General features: G+C 43.6%; 1 protein-coding gene and 1 long non-coding RNA gene across 4 annotated transcripts in view; one reads left to right on the forward strand and one right to left on the reverse strand.

Moving 5' to 3' along the window:
* Positions 1–9,579: 9,579 nt before the first annotated feature.
* LOC137304415 (uncharacterized) overlaps positions 9,580–11,937 on the forward strand; it is a 4,762-nt gene continuing 2,404 nt past the window's right edge. Inside the window, exons 1-2 of the long non-coding RNA XR_010958570.1 lie at positions 9,580–9,722; positions 11,264–11,361. This is a non-coding gene — a long non-coding RNA (uncharacterized lncRNA). The remainder of the gene's footprint in view (positions 9,723–11,263; positions 11,362–11,937) is intronic.
* LOC137304413 (glutamate--cysteine ligase regulatory subunit-like) overlaps positions 10,857–11,937 on the reverse strand; it is a 17,889-nt gene continuing 16,808 nt past the window's right edge. For 2 of the 3 annotated variants that reach the window (XM_067973004.1, XM_067973001.1), the window contains one exon: positions 10,857–11,937. This exon is cut by the window's right edge and continues 258 nt beyond it. Coding sequence is in view for 1 of the 3 variants with exons in the window: in XM_067973002.1 (XP_067829103.1) it covers positions 11,002–11,082 (81 nt within the window). In the remaining 2 variants the exon portion in view is untranslated. The other variant, XM_067973002.1, reaches the window with a different exon arrangement.

Consider the following 11,937-nt stretch of genomic DNA (forward strand, 5'->3'; position numbering starts at 1 on the left):
TTGTCATCTTCCTGATTCTGGGAATCCCTTTCTTCGTGATTCTGGTTCTTCTCATTGTTGGCCTTTCAAACGGTAAGTACTTCATGCTAACGAGACAGAAATTGCCTGTGACTGACACATAAGGACGATGGAATGAAAATTAGGTGGGTTCTACAACAGGTTTTACCATTTGGTTGGTGCCATTCTCAATTCTATGGGGTACAATGTCCGCGGACGATCTCCCGATCTCCTGCCGAAGGTTCGACGGAAATCCCGGACAAATGGCCACTGACGCCGTTTCTCTCTGGATCTTCTGCCAAAATTAAGGAGAGGATCAGGAGAATACTGCGCAAGTTCTACCCATATGTGTATGGAAAGAAAGAAGGAACTTGCATTTCTATAGCGCCTTTCACGACCTCAGGACGTCCCAAAGCGTTTTACAGCCAATTTTGAAGTGCAGTCACAGTTGTAATGTAGGAAACGAGGCAGTCAAGTTGAGCACAGCAAGATCCCACAAACAGCAATAGGATAATGACCAGATAATCTGTTTTTTTTAGGATGTTGGTTAGGGATAATATTGGCCGGGACACCAGGGAGAACTCTCTTGTTCTTCTTCTTCGAGAGTGCTGTGGGATCTTTTACGACCACCTGAGACCTCAGTTCTCATCCAAGAAACAGCGCCTACCAACAGTGCAGCACCCCCTCAGTACTGCACTGGGAGTATCAGTCTGGATTCCATGCTCAAGTCTCTGGAGTGGGACTATGAACTCACGACCTTCGTGACTCAAAGGCAAGAGTGCTACCCGCTGAGCCACAGCTAACACCATAATAATGTATTATGCCGTAAGCCTGTGTCTTACATTGGAGGTGGATACTTCCCATTCAAGAGCTCCATATGGCTCAATAGGAAATCTAACAGCCATATGTTAAAATTGGATAGCCATGTGGTGAAGGATAGAACACTAGAGCCTGGCATTTAGTTGCTTCCAACCTTTATTCACAGAGATTCCCTCTCCTATAAAAAGGATACAAGAGAGCCCCAGTTGTTAACCACCACCTGAATACAATTAACACTCGCTGATATAAATCATACAATTCACACCATATAGGCTTAAAGATCCATTCGTGGCCTGGGCTGAATGAGCTGACCTCAGCCTCAGTGGCAGTTGGGAAACTACAATTTGGCTCGACGCTCCGGGAATAAAAAGTATCAGTCAGGTATCCCACAATCCAGAGACTCCAGCTGCAGAATGTGGATGTCAAGTGATAACAGAGCATGGCCTGATTCCCTCCATGGCCGAATAGTTTGCTGTCTTGGCTCACACGTGAACTTTAGGCACTGGTGCAAGGAACTGAAGTATGAATTGGGTCCCCGTGAACCCTATCCCAGCGTGAGTCAGCGTCCCGGGGTGGGCGGGGGGGGGGGGGAGGTTGGGAGAACAAAAGAATCCCACCCAAATGACACTGTTTTCATATAAAGACTACGGGGGGGTCATTTTCAACAGTATCCTGGCGGAGCAGATTGCCCCCACTACACCCCCACTTTAAGAAGCTCCCGGTTTTCATTCCATTGAAATCAGCAGCCAAGTTACTGCCCAAGCAGTGATGTTGAAAATGACCCTTTCTGAGTCCCAACTGTACACTGAAGTTATTCTTGCATAATCCAAAAGTAGTTGCTGCTAGAGCACAAAGAATCTTACAGCATAGAAGGAGGCCATTCAGCCCATCGTGCCTGTGCTGGCTCTTTGAAAGAGCTATCCAATCAGTCCCACTCCCCCTGCTCTTATCCCCATCGTCCTGCACATTTCTCCTTTTTAACTATATGTCCAATTCCCTCTTTTTTAGCAATTTGATCAGTTGGATTTTGGTAGTTATGGACTGTCGGTAGTTTTATCTCAATTATTTAGTGAATGGGGATGGTTTTTGATTGGAAATCTTTTAGTTCATGGAATATTTGAGCCAATCACCATAGTTTACCTAACAGATAGTTGACTATAATTCATGGCTTTTTTTTTTATCAATACGAGATGGAGCCATTCAGGACTTATTAATATACGGACACCTTTCCACACTCCTCGGAGACTTTCCAATGTCCCATAAGATATGTAATTATTTCGGTAGAAGTACTAGGGCAAACTATCTCGCCACAACATACAGTGACATAAGGCTGAAAAACTTAACAAAACCAACCCTTTAAGAAAACGGCTGCCTCAGAGACTTTCATTTTCGATATTCAGTTGCTAGTTATTTGATGATGTTATAAATATTAAATTAGCTGCTGAAACGCAACTTCCAAAAACTTTATTTTCCCTCAAAAGGAACATTCTGGGGCGTGCCCAGCTGTTGCGTGTGAAAGTTTATTTTCTTCAATGATGGTTCCAGGTGTTTTTTTGAGATAAGGGACAGTGTAAATATGGTAACTGTTATGAACCGTGACAATTCCTGTGACCATACTTGCAGGATTGCCAAGGTTTACAAACAAAATAAGGAGTGAGGTTTGGGTGATGATTACATTTGAAATAAAATCTGATAAACCTAAAAAAAAAAGGTTTGTCACACTTCATGAAAATGGCTGCCTCAGAGAATTTCATTTTCGATGTTCAGCTGCTATTTATTTGATCACTGAGGTTATCTGTCTTTCAGTCTCAGCGCTAAACAAAGAAATGAACAAATTAATGAACGAACTGAAGGGGATTCAAAATAAAAGTAAGTTATTGAAATTATTTTTTTGGTAAGGTTTTTTTTTTGTTGAGTCTCCCAAGCCCTCCACCAATCTCTCGCCAAGAGGGGAGGGAGTAGAGACAACCTCTCCCTAAGCCTGTGTCTTCTCTATTTTCCCTCCGCCCCTCTTCGTCATTGTGCCTCCCTCCCAATGGACTGGCTCCGACTCTGAATTCATCATGTAGATAATTATGAGCATTACACCTTCTTTATAAATTCTATAAGTTTTATTTCTACCGTAAAATTAAAATGGGTTTTGTTTGTGGCCAAGTTGGTGTCTTAAGAAATAATATGAAGGAGGCTAGTTCTGAGCAGGCTCGAGGGGCCGGATGGCCTACTCCTGCTCCTGTTTCTTATGTTCTTATGAGCACCAAGGTTTCACTACCTGCTACACTCCACAACCCTGAAGGTTTTTTGAACACAACCACTGACATCTCAGGGACTAGTAACTCTCAGCATGATTGATGTCACACAACCACTGAGGTGTCTGACTGCTTATTTGACATCAAGTTACATAGAATTACATAGAGTGTACAGCACAGAAACTGGCCATTTGGCCAAACTGGTCTGTGTCGATGTTTATGCTCCACACAAGCCTCCTCCCTCCCTACTTCATCTGGCCCGATCAGTTGTGCACTTATCTAGCTTCCCCTTAAATGTATCTCTGCTATTTGCCTCAGCTACTCCATGTGGTAGTGAGTTCCACATTCTAACCACTCTCTGGGTAAAGAAGTTCCTCCTGAATTCCCTATTGGATTTATTGCTGACTATTTTATATTTATGGCTCCTAGTTTTGGACTCCCCACAAGTGGAAACATCTTCTCTACATCTACCCTATTGAATCGCTTCATAGTTTTAAAGACCTCCATTAGGTCACCCCTCAGCCCATTTAAAATAAACTGGTTAACCTCTGACTAAATAAGTTGTAAATAAGCAAGAACTTTCCTATCCTGTACTAAATCCTGCTCGTGTATCACCACTGTGCACAGTAACGTAGAATGGTTCCCAGTCTGCCAACACCTCAAGTTTAAGGATCAAGGATTTGACCATAGTCTTGTGAAGGATATGAAGCATCTATTTAATTTCTCCACTTTCCTCATTCACCCATCACCCCTGTGCTCGCTGACCTACACTGGCTCTCGGTCCGGCAACCCCTCGATTTTAAAATTCTCATCCCTGTTTTCAAATCCCTCCGTGGCCTCGCCCCTCCCTATCTCTGTAACCTCCGAGATCTCTGCGCTCCTCCAATTCTGACCTCTTGCGATTTTCTTCACTCCACCATTAGCGGCCGTGCCTTCAGCTGCCTAGGCCTTAAGCTCTGGAATTCCCTCCCTAAACCTCTCTATCTCTCTCTCCTCCTTTAAGATGCTCCTTAAGTACATTTCTTGGGGGTTACGATTGGCCTCTGTGCCCCGGGGTTGTGTGGGGAGGGGAATATCGGGGGGGAAAAAAATCAGTCAGGGCTGCTGCACCTAAACTGGCCTAACACTATCGTAGGAGCACCATCAACGCAAGGACCCCAGTGGTTCAAGGAGAAGGCGGCCCACCATCACAGAGCAGGCTGAGGGGAGATTTAATTGAGGTGTATAAAATTACGATGGGACTAGATAGAGTGGATAGGAAGGACCTAGTTCCCTTAGCAGAGAGGTCAAAGACAAGGGGGCATAGATTTAAAGTAATTGGTAGAAGGGTTAGAGGGGAGTTGAGGAGAAATTTTTTCACCCAGAGGGTGGTGGGGGTCTGGAATTCACTGCCTGAGAGGGTGGGAGAGGCAGAAACCCTTAACTCATTTAAAAAGTACTTGGATGTGCACTTGAAGTGCCGTAACCTACAGGGCTACTGACCAAGTGCTGGAAAGTGGGATTAGGCTGGATAGCTCTTTATTGGCCAGCACAGACATGATGGGCCGAATGGCCTCCTTCTGTGCCGTAAATTTCTACGATTCTACGATTAAAACCTGCCTCTTTGACCAAGCTTTTGGTCACCTGTCCTAATATCTCCTTATGTGGCCCGGTGTCAAATTTTGTTTGACAATCTCTGCCGTGAAGCACCCTGGGACGTTTTACTATGTTAAAGGCGCTATATAAATGCAAGATGTTGTTGTTGCAGTACGTTTACAGACCGTTAGAAAGTAACAATCTGTAATCTAATGTCATCTTTCAGTGCCAGAAATCACACAAAGATGGGAAGAAGTGGCACGGAACTGTACTGGTGATAAAAGTGAGTCACAATTTCTTACAACACACACTGCACACTTCAAGATTCATTCATTTAATTTAACATGGAATTATAGGCGGTAAGGTACAAGATTAGGTTGCAATTTCACTGAAAGGTTCAGCTTTCGATACGAACCATATAACCATACGTTTTTTTTTAAACAGACAGTGTTTTGACCCAGGTGTCAGTGTTTTACAAGTCAAATCTACTTTTATCACTGCTGTTGGAGATTGTCAGTATTTACCCATCAGATCACTGGTGGGTGGGACTGGCATCCCTCGTCAGACGAGATAGGATGGGTGGCCGGATTGGAATCAATCAGATGTTACCATCTCCCATTATCTGTTGTGCACAAACTTGAGGCAGAAAAATGTAAAATGAGCTGATGGCTTCTGAGAGTCTCAGTTACAGATTTGTTTATTTAGTGTTTATAGAATCATGCATCACAGGAGGAGGCCATTCAGCCCGTCGTGCCTGTGCTGGCTCTTTGAAAGAGCTATCCAATTAGCCCCACTCCCCATCTCTTATCCTCATAGCCCTGCAAATTTTTCCTTTTCAAGTATTTATCCAATTCCCTTTTGAAAGTTACTATTGAATCTGCTTCCATCGCCCTTTCAGGCAGCGCATTCCAGATCATAACAACTCGCTGCGTAAAAGAAATTCTCCTCATCTCCCCTCTGGCTTTTTTGCAAATTACCTTAAATCTGTGTCCTCTGGTTACCGACCCTCTACCCTCTCCCTATCTACTCTATCAAAACTCCTCATAATTTTGAACACCTCTATCTCCAAAGAAGTTATAACTATCATAGGAACATAGGAACAGGAGTAGGCCATTCAGCCCCTCGTGCCTGCCCCGCCATTTGATAAGATCATGGCTGATCTGTGATCTAACTCCATATACCCGCCTTTGGCCCATAAATAAGCTGCTGAAATGCAATTTCCAAAAACTTTATTTTCCCTCAAAAGGAACATTCTGGGACGTTCTGTTATCTTATGTGAAAGTTTATTTTATTCAATACTGGTTCCAAGTGGTTTCTTTTAGTTAAGGGCTTTTTAACTGACAAAATATATAATGTGGGATTATCTTTCAGAAGTGACCAACACAAAGCAAACTACGGAAAGGCTAACAGGACGTTCAACTGCAAAGCAAGACCGTACGTACCTTCAAAAAAACCTTTTATAAAAACAAGCTGGATTAATTTTCTCCTCCCATCTCCTGAATTCAGCTTCTTTGTGTTTCCTTCAGTCTGGAGTCTAATCCGGTTAGGTAAGGGAGATAGGAAGGTTTGGAGGTATCGCGTGTTCAAAGCCCTTACCCAACCCTTCAAGATCAAATGATATCTACTCCTTTACATGCTTTTACAATTTTGCAGGTTACTTCTCTCTGGTAGACCTGGTATTTGACATCACTGCTCCCCTGCTGAGCTCCTCCATTTGGATCAGCCAGCATGCTTCCCACAGCAACTCCATTGACTTCACTGGGAGCAACCACTTCAAACCAGTGAGGTGGGGGGAGGTGATCTGCAACCATATGACTGCAAGAAATTGTTAATCACTGGGTACTGTTGGGAGTTTCATTTTTATACGTTTAACACCAATGAAAATAACATGTGATCATCTTTCACTTCAGCAACATCGCAAGTTAAAGCGACAACACTGGGGCCTTCAACATTCATGACAACCTGTAAGTTTCTTAAAATAAACGTTCTTACGTTAAAGAGTTTTAATCACTTTTAGCCTCGTTGTATTCTCTCTTTTTGCACTTCCACCTCCATGTTATTCTCTCCACTCTGCTAAATGGGCGAGTAGAATTATAGAAGTTTACAGCACAGAAGGAGGCCATTCGGCCCATCGTGTCGGTGCTGACTCTTTGCTAGAACCATCCAAAATGAATCCCACTGCCCTGATGTCTCTCCTGGACATTAAAGTCATATTTATATGAACATCACAAGGAGTAGTTGAGGTGAATAGCGTAGATGCCTTTAGGGGAAGCTAGATAAACACATGATGGAGAAAGGAATAGAAGATTATGCTGATAGGGTGAGATAAAGTAGGGTGAGAGGAGGGTTGTGTGGACCATCGACATCGGCACAGACCGGTTGGGCCGAATGGCCTGTTTCTGTGCAGTAAAATATAAGTAATTACTTTTTTGAAATGACACTTTGTTTAGATTTTTGACATTTACCAATTTTTATTGTTTGAGGAATTCCATTCAACTTTGTAGATGTATAGGTCGCCTTCATCTGCCTGTCAATCTAACTCATTTGTGATATTTGTTTTCATTCGATTTCTTCTGGAAATAGTTTATAATCGCCTTTTCCTCTCAACAGCATTAGAAGTTAAATCAAACACACCAGTAACAACTGAAGAAGTGACATCTTCAGGACTCAAGCAAAACAGTAAGTTACTCAAGCTTTTCCTGTGGTGATATTCCCACTCCGTACCCAATCACTCTCTCCCTAACACGAGCTCGGAATTTTTGCCTCTGAGTCAGAAAGTCGTGGGTTCAAGTCCCACTCCAGACACTTGAGCACAAAATCTAGGCTGACACTCCAGTGTAGTGCTGAGGGAGTGCTGCACTGTCGGAGGTGCCGTCTTTCAGATGAGATGTTAAACCGAGGCCCCGTCTGCCCTCTCAGGCGAATGTAAAAGATCCCATGGCTCTATTTCAAAGAAGAGCCGGGGAGTTCTAGAGTCATAGAGTCATAGAGTTATACAGCACGGATAGAGGCCCTTCGGCCCATCGTGTCCGCGCCGGCCATCAAGCCCAGTCTAATCTAATCCCATATAGAGTTCTCTGGTGTCCTGGCCAATATTTATCCCTCAACCAACATCATTAAAACAGATTATCTGGTCATTATCACATTGCTGTTTGTGGGATCTTGCTGTGTGCAAATTGGCTGCCATGTTTCCTACATTACAACAGTGACTACACTTCAAAAGTACCTAATTGACTGTGAAGTTCATTGGGACATCCTGAGGTTGTGAAAGGTGCTATATAAATGCAAGTTCTTTCTTTTACTTTTTACCCAATCCCTGCAAATTTAAACATGGCAATCTTGAATTGGATTCCAATCCTCTATTGGTTACTTCACCCGGTGTTTTTATTAAGGTCCTTATTGGCCTCAGCTCTGATTGGGACTTTGTGATTGATTGAGGGAACGTTTGTGCGGGAATAATATTCTCTAATCTGTTCATTTCCTTTCAGATTCTGCAAATTGTAAAAAACTGGAAGCAGCAATGAAAACAATTCCACAGCTGATTACCAATGGTGAGTACTCTAGGATTCTATCCTATATTCACTGCTAATGAAGTTCTTTACATAACCTGGCAGGATGTGTTTAACTTTTGATGAGAAAATATTGATGTGTGTGAATATACCGGCAATTTTCTTTTCAAATACATTTATTATCCAATGGAACTTATATTTATATGCATTCTCAGGTCTTGATGGACTGCAGAGTAACAGAATACCTGTTACCTTGAGAGTCTTCCACAGATGTAATTCAATAAAATCAGGCGGAGTGTAAAATGGGCACCCGACCCAAACCGGCTTAGTTCCCGCTGGACGGGTTAGTTAAAATGGGGCCCATACAGTTCTTCACTCTAGTTTGGGGCAGTTAGTTGGAATGGCCAGTCACTCCTTACCAGGAGGCTCAGGCTGAGGGAGGGGGAGAAGGAGGGATCTCTCTGGGGATTAGGTTTCGGCCACACTTGATATCTGTGATTGCTGAAAGGATTAGGAGCATGACCAGAGCCAATGCCACCCCTACTTGGACTACCACCCAGTAGGGAAAAGAACTCCAAAAAATGACACCAGGTTCTAGTTTAGCTCAGTTGGGTCAGAAGGTTGTGGACTGAAGTCCCAGATTAGGATTGAAGTGCACAACCTGGGCTGACACTCCAGTGCAGTCCTGAGGGAGTGCAGCACTGTCAGTTAGCAGGAAGAGAAAGACTTGCATTTACAAAGCACCTTGCATGATCTCGGGACATCCCAAAGCACTTTACAGCCAACAAAGCAATTTGAAGTGTTAGAATATAGGGAAACACGGCAGACAGTAACGTCCGAGAAACAGCAATGAGATAAATGACAGAATAATCTATTTTTGATGGTGTTGATTAAGAACATAAGAAATAGGAGCAGGAGTAGGCCATACGGCCCCTCGAGCCCGCTCCGCCATTCAATCAGATCATGGCTGATCTTCGACCTCAACTCCACTTTCCCGCCCCATCCCCATATCCCTTGATTCCCCTTGGTTGAGGGATAAATATTGGCCAGGACACTGGGAGAACTCCTTGCTCTTCTTCAAATGCAGCCATGGGATCTTTTACGTCCACCAGAGAGGGTAGACGGGATCTCATCTGAAAGGCAGCATTTGAAGTGTGAGCCTAGTTTACATGGTTAAGTCTCTGGAGTGGGACTTCAGCCCGTGACCTTCTGACTCAGAGGCAAGAGTGCAATCCACTGAGCCATGGATGACATCTTTAAAGTTGTCCTCCAGTACTTTTCCATTCTTCATGTGTGAGTCATCATCTACTTTGAACATCACTTTAACTATTGTACACACAATATTAAAAGGCTGAATAGGGAGAAGATAACTGCTGCCCGATTACTATTACTGACTGTACCTCGTTGTGTTATCGCAGAACTGAGGCAGTTTGATACACGGTATACTGCAAACTGGCAGTGCTTTGGTGAAAAGTGCTACTATTTTTCATCGAATCTCTCTGACTGGCACAAGGCCAACGAATCATGTCTATCGAAAGGGCTTCAGCTTGCAAAGATCGACAATGTGAAGGAGCAGGTATGAATGTCCTACATTGTCCAATTGTGGTTCACAGTTGAAATGGCAATGCACTTTCATAGGGGTTGGGGGAATACTTAACACATTAGATTAGGAAATCCAGTCACTGTAACCTTTACATTCCCCCCCACCCCCCCCCCATTCCTTTATCAGTAGGCTATTAAAGGGGAAGTGGAGAAGGCCATTCCAAAACTCAGCTGATGGACAGTCACGGTGGGATTTTGTTGAGTTCACACTGTAAGACTCTTCAACATATTTTAGCTGCTTAGAGTCTTCCCCAACAATACCTCTCAGTCCCAATCTTGGAAAAGCATGTCACACTGCATTGGCTTGACATTTTGCAGTTCCTACTGTAGCCAATCTATGGCTTCTTGGAGAGGCAGTTAGTGCTGAATTAGGGCTCAGCATTGTGCTTCAGGCACACGCCCACTAGGGACGGGATAATTTCAGGAATAGGAACATAGGAACAGGAGGAGGCCATTCAGCCCCTCGGGCCTGTTCCGCCATTCAATTAGATCATGGTTGATCTGTATCCTCTCCATTTACCCGCCTTGGTTCCATAACCCTTAATACCCTTACCCAACAAAAATCTATCAATCTCAGCTTTTAAATTTTCAGTTGACCCCCAGGCTCAACAGCTTTTTGGGGGAGAGAGTTCCAGATTTCCACTCCCCATTGTGTGAAGAAGTGCTTCCTGATATCACCCCTGAACGGCCTAGCTCTAATTTGAAGGTTAAGCCCCTTTGTTCTGGACTCCCCCCACCAGAGGAAATAGTTTCTCTCTATCTACACTATCAACTCCTTTGATCATCTTAAGCACCTCAATCAGATCAACCTGCTAATTTTCTACACTCGAGGGAATACAAGTCTAGTCCATGCAACCTGTCCTCATAATTTAACCCTTTTAGCCCCGGTATTATTCTAGTGAATCATAAAAGAACTTTGACACTGGATGGACAGAGGAGGCTTTCGTCCCATCGGTCTGGACTAGATTTGAACCCGGTCCCAAAGCTGATGGCACAACAAATGTCGAATTTTTTTTTATTCGTTCATTGGATGTTGGCGTCGCTGGTAAGGCCAGCATTTATTGCCCATCCCTAATATCAAACGACAAGAGTTTTTGTTTGACAATATAAATTTTAATATAGGCACTTACTTTTGTTGAGACAGCAGAGTGACACAATCTGTGTACGTTGTTCTTAAGACACGACTAAGATTCATGGTGCGTCAACGAGACCTCACAAAAGTGACAGGATTATTTTTATTAAGTTAAAATGAATCAAGTTAAGCAGAATTTGCTGCTCTTAGACTTAGGGATGGGGAATTTCCCGCTTGTCTGCTGTACGTTGAGTGAAAATCCCTGAAAAAAAATGCGTAATCATTGTTAGCGCCTGGGGTTTCCACGGATCTTGCGCTGAAGTTATAGCGTAGGAGTGGGAGAACCCGCCCCCCCCCCCCCCACAGAAACCCAGCCCCTTAATCTTCAATGGACCAGCCTTCTCCTGCTCTCGATAGTAACGATGCATTTATTCCGTAAACAGGCTTTCATTGAGAAGAGAATTAATAACACAAAGCACTGGATTGGACTCCAGGATAAGGCAACGCTGAACAATGCAACTAATGCTACAACCACACAAGGGTAATTAAAACATTCTGCTTCCAGTCATTGCAGCCAAATGAACGAGCCCTTGTTAGGGATTCTAAGCACCTTTTCCGTGCACAGACTAGTGAAGATTGGAGCACATTTCAATGAATGTGTATGATAGTGTTTAGAGACTGGTTTAAAATTAAACGGAGAGGTAAAGAATGCTGGAAATGTGCAATGATGCTGGAGATGCAGAGCAGGTCGATTAGCATCTGTAATGGAAAGACAAGTCAATGTTTCAGGTGAACCTTTTTTAATGGATTGGTTGTGATAAAGTGTTACACCCAGAACACTCCCCTTCCTGTCTCTCAGAGGCTGATCGATCTGCCATGCGTTTGCAGCATCTTCTGTCTTCATTTATTTCTTTAAGTGTCCCTGAGCCAGCTCACCCGCCTGCTGTAGTGCCCGCTCCACCAGAATACCGTTCAAAATGGCAAAGGTGAACATTAGCCCCAACGCCTCGGACAATGCAGCATCCCTTCAGTACTGCACCGGAGCCAAGCCTGACAGCAAGGTGAGAGAATGACATTAATGTTGTTGAGGCATACATTTAAACAGGGTCTATCGATT

Source organism: Heptranchias perlo, chromosome 37, assembly GCF_035084215.1.
Source record: "Heptranchias perlo isolate sHepPer1 chromosome 37, sHepPer1.hap1, whole genome shotgun sequence".
Taxonomy (NCBI): domain Eukaryota; kingdom Metazoa; phylum Chordata; class Chondrichthyes; order Hexanchiformes; family Hexanchidae; genus Heptranchias; species Heptranchias perlo.